Consider the following 18,615-nt stretch of genomic DNA (forward strand, 5'->3'; position numbering starts at 1 on the left):
ATAATATCCAAATTCTGGACAAAGAAAAATCACGGACAAAAAGACTGATATCAAAGATATTTATTATATTATGCATAAAACGACATTCGCACGGTCTAAATTTACATACGGATACGGAACTGTTAAATGTTGCATATGACTCTATTCTCATGAAATTGTAATATCTTGTGCTTCTACTTTGACCTTCCTATTCCGCCTCCTACTCCTTTTTTCTCTCAAATCATTCTCTCAACTCTTCTTTGCCTCCTCCGTTTCTATCTGTCTACGTTTGAATACGACACAAGTGCGGGCCACACAATGTTCGAAAAAAATTTTTACTAACAAACGTTTAAACAATAAGTCTTTCTGTAAGTTGTATTAACACAGTTGATTGTGAACTTATTTATACTTTTAACTAATTTCTATAATATATCATAAGGTGACTTGATTAATTATTGACTTATAAAGACCAACGCAAATTCCGTGAAATGATCCGTTACATCGTATTACTGATGGATTTACTGTTGTAACGAATATATTTTGAATCTTGGATATCAGCAATATTGAAAAAAATACACTGAAGAGGACTCGAATTGTAAATCAAAACGTCGTTTGCGTTCTATTGTAAATAATTGTGTTAACTAGCGTCCTATGCACGCCCTTAATCAACATATCTGATTATTGATAAATTTTTAGTTCACACAGATACCTCGTGCCTTTTATGAGTCAAACCTTGTTTTGAATCATTTATATATGTCATACAAAGTCTTATTCATCATACTAATTTTTTTTATATTATTATGCGTTTTTTCAATATTGTAACTTGCGTTTGAGTTCGTAATTATCACAACACTGAAGAAGATTGCGAAAGAGTAAACACATTTGTCTTTGTTTAACTTCAAAATTATAAAAATTTCCATCTGGAAGTTATTAAAGGCATAAACAACTAGTCTGGCTCTCATTGCCCATTTGTTTGTGGTATTTAAAATTTTCAAAATAAAGCCTTATCTGACAATAATATTGTTTTTACTTAGAATGAATCCATCGTTTTTATTATGTTTCAATCTATTATATTTTAATTTATTACTTATAATATTTATAATACATAAATTATAATTTTATATTGTACAACTTTATTTTGCTCGTTTGTTATCAACAATAACAAAATCGAGATTAAAGCTTTTTAATTGTAAATGTAGAAATATTCACGTAAATGCGTATAAATTACATAAATATTTATGTTACAATTTACAAACATAACTTCTATTAAAATTTTGTTTTTTTTCGTCTATTTTATCATAGACTCTCATTCCTTTAATTTTCTCACATCTATTGTCAAACATCCTGATATATAAGCATGAAATTATATATTACATATTTTTATAATTATTTAATTTTAACTGTTATAATTATATACATTAATTATTACCTATTATTTTCTCTATTGAATAGCATTTGCAGTGACTTCTCCATTTGTGCTTCTATATTGGAGTCTTTTGGAAAAGTAGGCAAAAGGTTGTATAATATTTCTCGTTGACTTTCAGTGAGCCATTCATTCCAGATACGTGGATAATCTAATATCTCCTTGAAGATACTAAAATGCTCACAAAGATCCTGCGGTAACTTTACTTTGACATTAGCAGCAATGCAAGTTTCCCATCTCTGAAAATCAATTTATTGTAATTAAAAACTATAATAAACAATAATAAGTTGTAATAATATATAAATTTATTTTAATAAGTTATTAAGAAGAAAGGTGTACCTAAAAATTATATAATAATGATATCAATACACTTTAACTGTGTCAAATAAAAACGTTTAATAAAAATTAGAATCTTTGAACGCGTTTCACGCTACACATAGCCTTCATCAATAGAAAGTTGTGTAAATTCAAAAACAAATATTATCGATATACAAAATAGGTCCGTGGATAAAAAACCCTCGATCTACATCTTAATAATCAAACATTTTTTAAATGCTTTTCAAGTGTTTAAAAAAAATTTATATTTAATTTAATTATTGTGTCATATTGGCTTTTTTCTAATTGTATTCTTATTTATACAAATAACAGAAAAGTTACTTTAATAATATGTTTAATTTTTTTCGATAACATATACAAGGTGTCCCAGACCAATGTATAAATATTACTACAATAAGGTAGAAGGGATCAAGATAAATCAAAAAGTTTAATAACAGTTTGCAATATTTGCAATAATTTTCGTGTAATAAAATATTCAAGTCAGCCGAATAAGAGCGCGCGGAGAGGCAAACAGTTGGTCGCCTGAGCCGTAAGACCGCCCGGCTCGACACGGTGTGGTGCCAAGCTATGCTTTCCCTCGCCGCGCGCCACTTACCGTCACCTACAATCGGGCCGCAGTGGGCCGTCCTACGGCTCTGACGAGCGACCACTTGTCTCTCCGCGCGCTCTTATTCGGCTGACCTTAATATTTTATTACTCAAAAATTATTCCAAATATCGCAAAATGGTATTAGATTTTTTCATTTATCTTGATCCCTTCTACGACCTCTATTAAGCTGGACCCCCCACCAGCGAAAATCGAGTTTGCACTAGGTCAAAAATTTAGTGCTTTTTAGGTGCTACTTTAGTACTCTAGTCCGAATTTTGGTGCTCAAACCGTTTAGCAGTAATTAAAAAAAAAAATGGGGGGGTGCAGCTTAATGGCAAGCTGGACCCCCCATAATAAAAAAAATATATACAGTGGTCACAAACACAAAACAAGTACACTACAATTTAGTGCTAATTTAGTGCTCAAAGAAACCCCTAAAAAAAAATTAAAAATTAATAATTGTTTAAAAAAACATCACTATAAACCCAGCGCAGCACTGCGATCTTGGAGAACAATACTTACAGACCACTAAATTTGTATGTTTTTAGTAGTAAAATAACATGGAAAACGAAAATAATCATAATACAACAAGATTCAAAGTTATTAATATAATAATAATTATTAATTCCTGTCCGATAGTGCAAAAAATCAGTTATCAGAACGTCGAATTTGACGCTTGTAAAAATTATATACTAAAATGTTATTTAGACATCGAAGTATCAAAATATATCAATTTTAAATCAAGTGCTCACTGCAAATTGCTGAAAAATAAATTGTTTATGCGCGGAAAGCACGCGCCGCGCTCTAACTTTACTCTTCTGATCCACAGAGAATTTGGTGCTCGTAAAAATCTTATATCAAAATGTTCCTTAGACATCGTAGTATTATAATAAATTAATTGCGACTTTAGTGCTCGATGCCAACTGCTGAAAAATAAATTGTTTATGCGCGGATAGCACGCGCCGCGTACTAACTTTACTCTCCAGATCGTCAGAAAATTTGGTGCTCGTAAAAATCTTATATCAAAATGTTCCTTAGACATCGTAGTATTATAATAAATTAATTGCGACTTTAGTGCTCGATGCCAACTGCTGAAAAATAAATTGTTTATGCGCGGATAGCACGCGCCGCGTACTAACTTTACTCTCCAGATCGTCAGAAAATTTGGTGCTCGTAAAAATCTTATATCAAAATGTTCCTTAGACATCGTAGTATTATAATAAATTAATTGCGACTTTGGTGCTCGATGTCACTTGCTGAAAAATAAATTGTTTATGGGCGGAGAGCACGCGCCGCGCACTAACCTTACTCTCCAGATCGTCAGAAAATTTGATGCTCGTAAAACTCTTATATCAAAATGTTCCTTAGACATCGTAGTATTATAATAAATTAATTGCGACTTTGGTGCTCGATGCCAACTGCTGAAAAATAAATTGTTTATGGGCGGAGAGCACGCGCCGCGCACTAACTTTACTCTCCAGACTTTACTCTCAGAGACTTTGGTGCTTGTAAAAATCTTATATATCAAAATGTTGTTAGACATCCTACTTTAGAAATAAATCAATTTCGAATTTAGTACCTGTTGCACGTTGTAAATGAATTTTTCACGTGCGGAGGGTACGCGCCGAGCATAAACAATTTATTTTTGAGCAAGTGACATCGAGCACCAAATTCGCAATTAATTTATTATAATACTACGATGTCTAAGGAACATTTTGATATAAGATTTTTGCGAGCACCAAATTTTCTGACGATCTGGAGGGTAAAGTTAGTGCGCGGCGCGCGTTCTCCGCGCATAAACAATTTATTTTTCAGCAGTTGGCATCGAGCACTAAAGTCGCAATTAATTTATTATAATACTACGATGTCTAAGGAACATTTTGATATAAGAGTTTTACGAGCACCAAATTTTCTGACGATCTGGAGAGTAAAGTTAGTGCGCGGCACGTGCTCTCCGCGCATAAACAATTTATTTTTCAGCAGTTGGCATCGAGCACTAAAGTCGCAATTAATTTATTATAATACTACGATGTCTAAGGAACATTTTGATATAAGAGTTTTACGAGCACCAAATTTTCTGACGATCTGAATAGTAAAGTTAGAGCGTGGCACGTGTTCTCCGCGCATAAACAATTTATTTTTCAGCAAATGACATCGAGCACCAAAGTCGCAATTAATTTATTATAATATTACGATGTCTAATGAACATTTTGATATAAGAGTTTTACGAGCACCAAATTTTCTGACGATCTGGAGAGTAAAGTTAGTGCGCGGCACGTGCTCTCCGTGCATAAACAATTTATTTTTCAGCAGTTGGCATCGAGCACCAAATTCGCAATTAATTTATTATAATACTACGATGTCTAAGGAACATTTTGATATAAGATTTTTGCGAGCACCAAATTTTCTGACGATCTGGAGGGTAAAGTTAGTGCGCGGCGCGCGTTCTCCGCGCATAAACAATTTATTTTTCAGCAGTTGGCATCGAGCACTAAAGTCGCAATTAATTTATTATAATACTACGATGTCTAAGGAACATTTTGATATAAGAGTTTTACGAGCACCAAATTTTCTGACGATCTGGAGAGTAAAGTTAGTGCGCGGCACGTGCTCTCCGCGCATAAACAATTTATTTTTCAGCAGTTGGCATCGAGCACCAAAGTCGCAATTAATTTATTATTATACTACGATGCCTAAGGAACATTTTGATATAAGATTTTTACGAGCACCAAATTTTCTGACGATCTGGAGAGTAAAGTTAGTACGCGGCGCGTGCTATCCGCGCATAAACAATTTATTTTTCAGCAGTTGGCATCGAGCACTAAAGTCGCAATTAATTTATTATAATACTACGATGTCTAAGGAACATTTTGATATAAGAGTTTTACGAGCACCAAATTTTCTGATGATCTGAATAGTAAAGTTAGAGCGTGGCACGTGCTCTCCGCGCATAAACAATTTATTTTTCAGCAAGTGACATCGAGCACCAAAGTCGCAATTAATTTATTATAATACTACGATGTCTAAGGAACATTTTGATATAAGAGTTTTACGAGCACCAAATTTTCTGACGATCTGAATAGTAAAGTTAGAGCGTGGCACGTGCTCTCCGCGCATAAACAATTTATTTTTCAGCAAGTGACATCGAGCACCAAAGTCGCAATTAATTTATTATAATACTACGATGTCTAAGGAACATTTTGATATAAGAGTTTTACGAGCACCAAATTTTCTGACGATCTGGAGAGTAAAGTTAGTGCGCGGCACGTGCTCTCCGCGCATAAACAATTTATTTTTCAGCAGTTGGCATCGAGCACCAAAGTCGCAATTAATTTATTATAATACTACGATGTCTAAGGAACATTTTGATATAAGAGTTTTACGAGCACCAAATTTTCTGACGATCTGGAGAGTAAGGTTAGTGCGCGGCGCGTGCTCTTCGCCCATAAACAATTTATTTTTCAGCAGTTGGCATCGAGCACCAAAGTCGCAATTAATTTATTATTATACTACGATGTCTAAGGAACATTTTGATATAAGATTTTTACGAGCACCAAATTTTCTGACGATTTGGAGAGTAAAGTTAGTACGCGGCGCGTGCTATCCGCGCATAAACAATTTATTTTTCAGCAGTTGGCATCGAGCACCAAAGTCGCAATTAATTTATTACTATACTACGATGTCTAAGGAACATTTTGATATAAGATTTTTACGAGCACCAAATTTTCTGACGATCTGGAGAGTAAAGTTAGTACGCGGCGCGTGCTATCCGCGCATAAACAATTTATTTTTCAGCAGTTGGCATCGAGCACTAAAGTCGCAATTAATTTATTATAATACTACGATGTCTAAGGAACATTTTGATATAAGAGTTTTACGAGCACCAAATTTTCTGACGATCTGGAGAGTAAAGTTAGTGCGCGGCGCGTGCTATCCGCGCATAAACAATTTATTTTTCAGCAGATGGCATCGAGCACTAAAGTCGCAATTAATTTATTATAATACTACGATGTCTAAGGAACATTTTGATATAAGATTTTTACGAGCACCAAATTCTCTGTGGATCAGAAGAGTAAAGTTAGAGTGCGGCGCGTGCTTTCCGCGCATAAACAATTTATTTTTCAGCAATTTGCAGTGAGCACTTGATTTAAAATTGATATATTTTGATATTTCGATGTCTAAATAACATTTTAGTATATAATTTTTACAAGCGTCAAATTCGACGATCTGATAACTGATTTTTTGCACTATCGGACAGGAATTAATAATTATTATTATATTAATAACTTTGAATCTTGTTGTATTATGATTATTTTCGTTTTCCATGTTATTTTACTACTAAAAACATACAAATTTAGTGGTCTGTAAGTATTGTTCTCCAAGATCGCAGTGCTGCGCTGGGTTTATAGTGATGTTTTTTTAAACAATTATTAATTTTTAATTTTTTTTTAGGGGTTTCTTTGAGCACTAAATTAGCACTAAATTCTAGTGTACTTGTTTTGTGTTTGTGACCACTGTATATATTTTTTTTATTATGGGGGGGTCCAGCTTGCCATTAAGCTGCACCCCCCCCCATTTTTTTTTTAATTACTGCTAAACGGTTTGAGCACCAAAATTCGGACTAGAGTACTAAAGTAGCACCTAAAAAGCACTAAATTTTTGACCTAGTGCGAACTCGATTTTCGCTGGTGGGGGGTCCAGCTTAATAGAGGTCCTTCTACCTCATCGTTATAATCTTTATACATTGGTCTGGGACACCCTGTATATTGATCTATCAGTGATATACAAGTATTAATACAAAATGTTCACAAATCATCGTTAAGCATCAGTTTGCAGAAGTCGCAAAGGTCCAGTAACGTTTAGCGCGATTATGACTTGAATGGGTACTCGCTTAAAAATTTCCAAAAAAAAAATTCTTCGAAAAAGGAATTTTTTCATTGCAAAAAATGTTTTTTAAAAGACTACACAAATATTGTTTTGTATTGGGATTTTGTGGTGTAACCATATTAATATTTACATAAATATTTCAAAAAAATCTTTTTATACATTAAATAGATATTAAATTAATGTTAAAATCAATGTTTGTAATATAAGACATTGATTCAAGGAGCATTAGACATTGCTGTAATGTTTTATCAATATTGTATCAATATTTCGCAATATTGCTACAATATTTGCAATCTTGCGATTCAATACTAATGAAATTTTGATACAATATTAGTATACTATATGGATTATATTATATCCACCACTTTAAATTTTTGACATCAGATTCGTAAGCGACATCAGATCAGCAACCTCAAAACCCCCTAAATAGCAAATCTAGTTAATTTTTATAATTTTGTCCATTATATTGAATCCGCTATTTTAAGTTTTGTATTTTATACACCAAAAGCATATTCAGTGACCCCAAAAACCACCGGATAACAAATTTTACAAAATTATATTCACTAAAAAAAAAGGTAACGGAAAGAATTAAAGTAGGTAGAATAAGCACATACCAATTATATTAACCTAAAAATAGGCATTTTTCTTTGCATATAATAAGACTAATTGTAAGTAATTTTTATAGACTTCTTTACATGTTGAACACAAATTTGTTGTTCAAATTTGATTATCACATCACAATTTTGAGGAGCCACGTAAAAGAATATGTATACAAAGAAAAAATAGAATACATTTAAATAACAAAATCGTCAAAGCATTACATTTTAAAGTTAAAAGTACTTTCATATAGCGTTAATTTATAAAAAAATTTTGTTGCGGGTACTATAACACTATAAAAACCTTCAAAATCATCGTTTTTTTTTCCTTTTTGATGTCATTTTTCTCAAAATTGTGACGTAATAGTCATTTTTGGGCAACAAATTCGCTTTCAGCATGCAAAAAAGTCTATAAAATCACTTACAATTAGTCTCATATCTGCAGAAAAATGCCTATTATTGCAGGTTAACCCTTTGCATCACAGTGTAGCTCTGGGAGCTACACCTACCGTCCAAGGTTATTTTATCAATAAATCAATTGTTCCACGTATTCCTTTAGCATGTTTGGTATTGCTAGATTGCTAAAAGTTCCCTCTAAGTAATAAAATAAATTTTAAAATGATATTTTTAAATAAATAATTTGTTGTTAATAAATATATACCAAGGAAACAGTGGAGCGGTGGTGAAAAGGGACCAGTTTACCAGTGAATTCGGTGAAAACAGAGCTCGTTGTCTTCACTCGCAAATACAAGGTGGGCACTATAGTAGGACCCACTTTTGAGAGAACAAGGTTAGTTCCAGCTGAGTCAGTGAAGTATCTAGGAGTAATCCTGGATAAAAAGTTGTTTTGGAGGAAGCACCTCGATAACCGCTGTAAGAGCCTGTGTTCTTACTTCTGAACGTGTAGGAGAATCTTTAGCCAGACGTAGGGACTAAAGCTCAAGATGGTCCACTGGATCTACATGGCAGTACTCCGACCCAGACTTACTTATGCAGCAGTTGTGTGGTAGCCTAGAGCGCGTAAGAAAACGGCCATTGTGGCGCTAAAGCACATCAGGGCTCTAATCTTAAGAGGGACTCTGGGTGCAATGCAAACCACGCTAGTAGCGGCCATGGGCACTGCACGGGATTAAATTTCACCAGGTGGTGATGAAGACGGTGGCCACCGCTGCACATCGGCTAATCTGCGATTTGAAGTGAAAGGAGAAGATTGGGCATACTAGGCGCCCCAGTGGCATTCTGACTGACTCTGGCCTAGTTTACACCGAGCACTTAATACGCGTACTAACTCGTAATTTTCTATTAAATTATCTTACTTTCGACGATGCGTGTATATATGATACATATATTTAATTATCTCGATTTATATTGTACCAACTTAGTATACTATTCTTTAAATTCATTGGCAAAATTAAGATAATTTAATAGAAAATTACTAGTTAGTACATGTTCGATGCTCGGTGTAAACTAGGCCTCTATCTTTAGGATAAGACAGGACTGCTATTTAAAAGTTTTCAAGGTCACTGATTACAAATCCGATGTTAAAAATTCACATTTCAAAATGGTTGATACAATATGGCAGACAAAATTATCAAAAACAATCGAATTTGCTTGAACTTGTTAATCAAGTGTTTTCAATGTCTCTGATTAAAAATCCAATGTCTAAAATACAAAATTTAAAATGCCAGATGTAATATTGCAGACCACTGTGACAAACGTAATTTTCGAAGTTTCAAGCAAATTTGGTTGATTAAAAAAATTCTGTTCGCCATATTGGATCTGCCATTTTGCATTTTTGACATCAGATTCGTAATCAGCATTCTTGTAAACCCCTAAATAGCACATTTTAAACAAATCCAGTTAATTTTGATAATTTTACCCGCCATATTGGATCCGCAATTTTAAATTTTTAATGTCGAATGCGTAATCAGCGACCCCAAAACTCTCGAATTTCAAATTTCACAAAATTACATTCACTAAAAAAAAAGTGACGCAAAAGGTTAATGTAAATTGTAATCGGTATGTACCTATTCTACCTACATTAATATCCAGTCTCTGGTAATAATAAAAAAATGTCTTTATGGGCCAATCTTACATAAAAACTTTTATGATGTAAACCATATAAACGATGATTGATATTTTGACAATTTTGATATTTGACACATTAATATCAACATAATTATTGAACTATTATGTACAAATATTGTTTATTTAATTTTATATGAAATTTATTTATGAATTTAATTATAAAATTTATTTAAGATGAATAAAATTAGTTTCTTAAAAAAACTTTCATTGTGTATTTTTACAATAATCTCATTATTATTAAAGGTATTTAATTAGGAGAGCACATTGTTATCCTTGAGCGCATGAAATTTTTCCCCTGTCATTCGTAATCTTTACGAGTAAACTCTTCCCCTTTAAAAATTATTATAGCCTCGCCATTTTGGAATAAAAATTTTTGTCTTAAAATCTTCCAAAGAATCTGTCATTAAAATTTACATGAAAGAAGAAAAAATATATATATTTAGCCCAAACCGCTACCGCGTCTCTAGATTTATCATCAGTTTTGGTACACCCTATATATAAGTGGATATCAGAATAAAAGTAGTTCAAATATTAAAATTATAAATAAAGGACTTGGTTAGGTGGCGTGCGAGTGAGTGGATGTGTGGCGAGAGCGTGCGAGTTTTTGGTAAGCGTTGCGTAGATAATTAAGTCAGCGGAGGGAGGTAGGAGAGGGGAGAGAGAATCGAGAGAGGGGGTAGTTTTAGGGTGAGTGAAGGCAGAGAGGAGGAAGAGGTGAGTAAGAAGCTAAAAGGGTAGATAGGTAGTAGCGGCGAAGAGAGATTAGGATGACGAGTAAGGCGGGAGATAGAGAAGTCGGTAAGGTAGGGAGTAGAGATTTGAGACAGCGAAAGTTGGTAACTGAGGAGAAATCGAATGGTAAAAAAGTCTCATTTAGGTTAGAGGAGTCGGGAGGGACGAGGACAGCAGACTGGGAAAGAGAGCGAGAGAAGATGAGAAGAGAATGGAAAGAAGAGGTAAAGGAACTGAAGGAGGAGATAAAGAAGTTAAAGGAGGAATTACATAAAACAAAGAGCAAAGAGAAAATATGGGACGAAAGATTCTGCGAGGTGATAGAGAGAATGGAAAATGTTGAAAAATGGAAGGAGGAGGTCAGGAAGGAGTTCATAGGAGAAAAGGAGGAAGAGGAACTGAGAAGCAGCGAAGGAGAAAGTGAAAGAGGAGGAAGCAGCAGAGCATCTAGAATAAGTAAATGGGGGAGCATAAGATCAATAGGTAGTGACGATAGATTCAGCGACAGAGAGGTGAACAAACTGAAAAGATGGATGCACGAGAAGGAAAGAGAGGAAAGAAGCAGCAATATAGTTATCAGAGGGCTAGGTAGAAGAAGGGAAGAACTAGAAAAAGAAGAGGATGAACACATAGATAGAGAAATTTTTGGAGAATGAAATCGGAGTAGAATGTAAAATAAAGATGTGTAGGATAAGTAGAACGGTAGTTATAGCAAAAGTGGAAGGAGAAGATAAAAAGAAAGAGATCATGATAAACAAGAGTAAGTTGAGAGGAGGCGGAATTTTCATAGTAAATGATTTATCATGGGAGGAGAGGAAGACTCAAGAGAAGATTCACAAATGGAGAAGAGAACAGAGAGAGAAGGAAATAGAAATAAAAATAGGGACAGGAAGAGTAAAGATAGGAGATAGATGGAGAAACTGGGAAGAGATAGAGGAAGAAAGAGAGAGAGAGGGAAGAAGGGCAGAAGAAGAGGAGAGAGAGAGAGGAAAAGAAAGGAGGAGAGTGGAAGACGGAGAAGATAAGAGACGGGAGGATTTCAACTAAGCCAGGAAGAGGAAGGGGAAGAGGAAGAAAGGAAGGAGGAGAATGAAGAGAGGAGGAGACTGACTTTTTGGAACATAGCAGGTATCTGGAGACAAGATGTAGAGTTTTGGAATTTTATAGGAGAAATGGATTATGTATGCTTAATAGAAACATGGTTGGAGGAGAAAGGATGGGAAAGAATTAGGAAGAGATTACCAACGACACATTTATGGGATAGCAGCTTGGCGATTAGAGAGAAAAAGAGGGGTAGAGCAAGAGGAGGTTTTATTGTAGGAGTAAATAAAGAGTGGGGAAAAGAACAGCTAAAAGTAAAATGGTTAGAAGAAGAAGGGATGTTAGTAACAAAAGTCAAGAACAAAGAAGATAAACGGTGTTTTATAATAATAGGGATATACGCAACCAGAAACTGGGTTACAACAAGTAACATGATAGAGAGGATAGTGGAGGAAAATAAAGGAGAATATATAATAATAGGAGGAGACTTTAATGCAAGAACTGGTACGGAGGGAGGGAATGATGAAGAAGGATGGGGAGTAGTACGCAAAAGCAAAGACAAAGTAGTTAACAATAGAGGGAGGGAATTCATAGATTTAGTAGGAGAAATAGGGGGAAACATTATGAATGGAACAATGAAAGGGGATAAAGAAGGGGAATTCACTTATGTAGGAGAGAGGGGTAGCTCAGTAATAGACTACGTAGTAATAAGCGAATATTGTAGAGAAATTGTAAACGATTTTAAAATCGTAGGACGATCGGACTCGGATCATATGCCCTTGGTCTTGGAGGTGAAGAGGAACACAGGAAGAGAGAAGAAGAAGACAGAAAAGAAGAAAGAAGAAAGATGGAGATGTAGGTGGAAAGAAAAGGATATAAAGGAATATAAGGAAAGGACGAATGAGACGGATCCAAAAGAAGAAATAATAGAGGAGGTAACAATAGAAGAAAAATGGAAAGCGCTAAAGGAGTTGGTTCTCGAGGCTATGACAAAAATAAAGGTAAAAGAAGGAAATAAAAGGAAATTAGGATACAAGGAATGGTGGGACAAAAGTTGTACAAGGAGGAAAAGGATAGCCCACAGAGTTTACAGAGGCTGGAGAGCGGGAAAGCTAAACAGAGAGAGATTTATAGAGGAAAGAAGGAAATATAGAGAACACATGGAAGAAAAGAAGAGAAAGTGGAAAGCGAAAGAAGAAGAAGAACTGAGGAAGTTGAAGAATGAGGCGGAGGTATGGAAAGTAATAAATAAGAAAAGAGGAAAAGGAAATTAGATAGAAAATGAGATAAGTAAAGAGGCTTGGACAGAACATTTTAGAAAACTAATAGGAGGGGAAGAAGAGGCGCCAGAAGGGGAAAAGGAAAGAAGAGGAGCAGAGGAGAAGAAACAAGCAAAAAAACAAGAAGTAAGGGAAACGGACGAAGAAGAGCTGAAGGAGGTAGAAATAATTACGGCAATAAATAGTTTGAAGAAAGGAAAAGCAGCAGGTATTGATGGGATTCCGATGGAAGCCTGGAAAAACGGAGGATCAAAAGTAAGGAAAAGATTTGTGAATTTAGTAAAGGAAATCTGGAAGGAGAATGAGATTCCGGAAGACTGGAAGAAAAGTGTAATTGTGACAATTCACAAGAAAGGGGACACGGAGAAGGCGGAGAATTATAGAGGAGTAGCGCTGTTATGTACGGCCTACAAGGTATACGCAGAAGTTATAAGAAGAAAATTGGAAAAGGAAGTAGAGGAGAGAGAGCTAATACCAGAGAGCCAAGCAGGCTTTAGGAAAGGAAGAAGGACAGTGGACAACATTTTCATACTGAGCCATGTTGTCCAAAGAGAGAGAGAAAGAAAGGAAGATGGAAATGAAAGAAAGGTGTTCGCCTTCTTCGTGGACCAAAGAGCAGCATTTGACAACGTAAACAGAGAAAAGCTTTGGGAACTGATGGAGGAGTGGAACATAAACGGAAACATAATCGACAGGTTGAAGGGAATATACAAAAGAACGATGGCAACAGTTAGGACGGGAGATGGACTAACAGAGGAGTTCAAGACAAGAAAAGGAGTAAGACAGGGATGTGTTCTGAGTCCGATACTATTCAACATGTATATCGCGGATATTGATAAGTATTTAGATGTAAGGAAGGTAGGGGGGGTAAAGATTGGAAAGAAAAGAATTTGGTCCTTGGCGTATGCAGACGACTTGATTTTACTAGCAAAGAATAAAGAAGCCATGGCGGATATGATGGGAACGCTAAGGAGATTCCTAAAAGACAGAAAACTAGATTTAAATGTGGAAAAATCGAAAATTATGGTTTTCAATAGTGGAGGGAGAGAGAAGAAAAGAAAATGGACATGGGAAGGAAAGGAAATAGAAGAAGTACAAAAATTTAAGTATCTAGGTTTCACGTTTAACAGAAGAGGAGATTACGCGAGCCACATAAAAGAACTAAGGAAAAAGGGAAGGATGGCGGCGAATATAGTATGGGGTATAGGCGAAAGGATGTGCAAAAACGATTTTTCGAGACGATGGAGTTTATTTAGATACTTGGTAGAAAGCGTGATGGTATACGGAGTAGAGATATGGGGATGGGAAGAAAGGAAAGAGTTAGAAAAGATACTTTTGGATTATATGAGATGGATGTTCAAACTAGATTTCTGTACGCCAAGATATTTAATAACGAAAGAGTTAGGTTTAAGAAAGTTAAAAGGAGAATGGGGAATTAGAGCAAGAAAGTACGAAGAAAAGATTGAAGAAATGGAGGAGGAGAGATGGGTAAAGATATGCTGGAGAGAAAAAGAAAAGGACGGGTGGAAAGAATTATATGGTAAAGAAAGAGAAAAGTATTATAATAGAAATGGCTGGGGAGTAATAGCGATAAATGACATGCCAAGATCGGAGAGAAATCTAATAGAGGAGCTAAGAGAAAGAGAAAGGGATGTACAGGTGCAAGAAGAAGAAAGCAGAATAAAAGAAGCGAGGTATAATAAAAGATACAAGGAATTCAGAAAAGAAAATGGTGTCCCAAGATACATAGAAGAAGGATTAGAAAGTGGAGGTAAAAGAGGGGAAGGAATAAGGGCTTTAATTAGATTAAGATGCGGAAACATGGAAAATGATAATAAATACTGGTTAGAGGAAAATAGGATTTGTATATTTTGTAAGGAGGGGAAAGACAATATGGAGCATTTTACAGGTGAATGTAAGGTAACAGGTGATTGGTTTGTAGGATTAGGAGAAAATGTAAGAGATAGAATAAGAAAATTAGAAAATGAGGAGCTAGACGAAAAGAAAGAAGAATTATTAATTAAGTTTTGGAAAGAAAAAGAGAAGCTTAAGCGTAAAGAAGAAGGGAAAAACCAAGGAAAAGGAGAAATAAGATGTTCAAATAATAAAGAAAAGTAAGAAAAAGAAGGAAATTGGAAATAATACTGTACATAATGTAATCATATGTATTATATTGTATTGTATTGTATACTGTATATTGGTTTTATTTGTTTAGTCTATAGTAGGGTAGGATACAAGGCCAAGGGTGTAATGTATACAATGTATATAAAGATAAGATAAGGAAATGGAAAAGGAACATCTAATAACAGTTTTAGTAATAGTTTTAGTTTTAGTTTTTAGTTTTAGTCTTAGTATTTAGTTTATAGAAGAATAAATAGACTTTACAAGCATAGTACAAACTGAAACGCCAGTACAAAGAAAGATCTCACATAGATATTTAGATTTAGATATTTATATTCTAGTTTTAAGTGGGGAGAGGTAAGACATGAGAAGAGAAGAAAGAGTTTAATCAAAGAAAGGAGGAGAAGAGAAAGGGGAAATTTTCGGAGGACGTAGGGAGGGGGGGAAGAAACTCGCACGCATGCATGCATAGTATGGAAGGATGTGTGAGATAAGATCTTTTGTAAACCAAGTCCCTCTTCCTGGCTGTATGTAGCTGAAGAAATAAACATTCATTCATTCATTCAAAATTATAAATAAATAAATAATTTAATCCACTTTAAAAAATTTTTTAAATCCTATATAATATTAGGTGCGTAACTAAGTTCCCGCTGTTTGTCAATAGATGGCTCCAAGAGTAAGTGCTGGTCAATTTAAACATATCCAAAACGTCATGAACCAAGCTTAGACATATGGTAAACAAACCATGTTGATACATTAGTGATTTTATTTTGGTGTCATATACTTTTGATTGTGTGAAAATGTCTAATTTTGTGCCAAATAATCGTCATTTGCAAAAAGTGTTGATTTTCTTATTTCATTCGAAGAAAACGGCGGCTGAAGCGCATCAAGAGCTCCAAAAAGTTTACCGATATGCTGTTCTAAATGAAACAACGTGCCGTGATTGGTTCCGTCGCTTCAAAAATGGTGATTTCGATGTTGATGACCGTCCGCGTAAAGGAAGGCCAAAAACATTCGAAGACGCTGAATTGGAGGCATTGCTCGATGAGGATCCGTGCCAAACGCAAGAACAGCTTGCTTCAGCATTAGGAGTTACCCGCCAAGCCATTTCCAAGCGATTGCACGCGTTGGGAATGATTCAAAAGCAAAGGACTTGGGTTTCTTATGATTTGAAGCCAAGGGACGTTGAGCATCGTTTTTTCACCTGTGAAAAATTGCTCCAGTAGCAAAAAAGGAAAGGTTTTCTTCATTGTAACGAGTGATAAAAAATGGATTCATTACAGCGATCCAAAAAAAAGAAAGTTTTGGGGACTGCCCGGTCATGCTTCTACGTTGTCTGCTCGGTTGAATATCCACGCTGCGAAGATTATGCTGTGTATTTGGTGGAACCAAATGTTATTTATTATGAGCTGTTGAAACCAAACGAAACCATCACTGGGGAACGGTATCGACTTCAATTGATGCGACTGAGCCAAGCACTGCGCGAAAAACGGCCATAATACGAGCAGAGGCACGAGAAAGTGATTCTACTGCATGACAACGCTTGGCCTCATGTTGCCAAATGTTGCCCCGTTAAAACTACGTGGAAACGCTCAAATGGGAAGTCCTACCCCACCCGCCTTATTCCCCAGATATTGCGCCGTCCGATTATTACTTGTTCCGTTCAATGACACATGGTCAGGCTGATCAGCAGTTCCACTCATATGAAGACATCAAAAAATGGCTTGATTCGTGGATAGCCTTAAAGGATGAACACTTTTATCGTAACGGTATTCGAGCTCTGCCAGAAAGAAGGGCAAAAGTTAAAGCTAGCAATGGGCAATACTTTGAATGATTCATTTGTAACCATTTTTTCACAATAAAATTGCATTTTCATAAAAAAAAAGAAAAAAAACAGCGAGAACTTAGTCGCGCACCTAATATAAACTAAAACAGTTGTAATAACAATAACTTATACACTTAAACATTTTTATTACGATTATTACTTGCAAATATTTAAGTAAAAAAATTTAATCAAAACTTAATATTGTTCACTTTGTGCGTTTCATTATTTTTCTAACTATTTAATTATTTATTTTTAAAACTTACAACATTTTAGCATATTTCTATTTATGTAAATAAATCTGTATTAAAATTACATCTATATTTATTAATAAATAGTTTGCATCAATTTTTAATCTTTTCTAATGGTTTAAATGTAATTATCTTTAAAAACTTCCGTTTCCGGAGCGCTGTGGAGTCAGAAATGTGTATAGAAGTTGCAAGTATTTGGATAGAGAAAAGAGCGAGTGTGGTGGAGGGACGGATTGCAAAGTGGGTGAGCGTGTGTGAGTGCTGAAAACAAGTGCGGAGCATTGGTGGGAGAGAAAGGAGAGGAAAGTAAATAAGAGAGGCGTAAAAGTGTCAACAAAAATATGGTTAGGGTTTGGAAGAGTGAGCGGGAGCAAGTGAGAGAGAGAGAGAAAGAGAGAGAGAGAGAGAGAGAGATTGTGTGAGAAAGAAGCGATTGGGAGATACCGAGGCACGAGCGCGTGCGTAAGAGCAGGGGGTATAGTATACACAGACGATTTGTAAGCGAGAAGGAGGAACAAGATAGAAGTGCAATGAGAACGCGCTAGTGTGGAAACAGTGAACAGATAGTAGTGAGAGAGGAACGTGTAACGGGGGAAAGGAGCTTCGGCAGGTGAGTGAGTGATAAGATAAGAATGAATAGGAAAAGGAACAATACCATTTCGAGCCTGGAGAGCGTGGGGAGTTTGGTTTCGGAACAAGGAAAAAGGAAAAGGGAAAAAGAGACAAAAGAGGTGATGTAAAAGAGAGGGGAATTTAAATCTCACGAGAAAAATTAAAAAAGCGGTAAAAAAATTAGGATAAGAGGGGAAGAAGATTGGAAAATTTGTGAGAGATTAAAAAGTTGAATTAAACGAGAAGTGGAAGCAAATAGAAACGAGTCTATCATGCATTAAGAGAGAGTTCAGTAAAATGAGAAAACGGGAAGAAGATTGGAGACGGAAACGTGAAATGCTAAATGAAAAAATAGGCAGATTGGAGGAAAAATGCGAGGAACTGGAGAAAAAGAGAGAGAGTAGAAGAAACTGGAGGGATTGGGAGAAAAGGATAAGAAGGGTTGAAGAAGATATTAGTAAAATGGCAGTGGAAGAAGAAGGGCGGAAGGAGAAAGTGTCTGAAAAAAATAAAAGTAATGGAAAGAGCTTGGAAAATGAGGGACAGGCAGAAAAAAAATAAAAGTAATAAAAGGAATAAAAAGTAAGGAGAGCAAAATAGGGAGGAAAATGGAGGAAATATAGAAAAAATTAGGGGTTGCAGTGAAGGTGAAAGGGATCAGAAAAGTGAAAACGGGAAAGATAAGGGACTGATAGCGGTGTTGAAATTGGGCAGTGAAGAACAGAAAAGGAAGATGGAGAGGAAAAAGGTACTGAAGGAGAAGAAAACATGGATAAAGAACGATCTCACAGAAAGAAAAAAACGTGTGCAAAGGAGTATGTCAGAACAATAGAGGGAGAAAAGAAAAAAGTTTGGGTAG

General features: G+C 35.4%; 1 protein-coding gene across 6 annotated transcripts in view; it reads right to left on the minus strand.

The window, feature by feature from the left end:
* The window catches only part of LOC105207833 (nuclear factor related to kappa-B-binding protein), a 114,735-nt gene that overhangs the window by 74,541 nt on the left and 21,579 nt on the right, over positions 1-18,615 (minus strand). For all 6 annotated transcript variants that reach the window (XM_039457661.1, XM_039457659.1, XM_039457658.1 and 3 more), the window contains one exon: positions 1,409-1,641. In XM_039457661.1, coding sequence (XP_039313595.1) covers positions 1,409-1,641 — 233 coding nt within the window. The remainder of the gene's footprint in view (positions 1-1,408; positions 1,642-18,615) is intronic.

Source organism: Solenopsis invicta, chromosome 14 (assembly GCF_016802725.1).
Source record: "Solenopsis invicta isolate M01_SB chromosome 14, UNIL_Sinv_3.0, whole genome shotgun sequence".
NCBI lineage: Eukaryota > Metazoa > Arthropoda > Insecta > Hymenoptera > Formicidae > Solenopsis > Solenopsis invicta.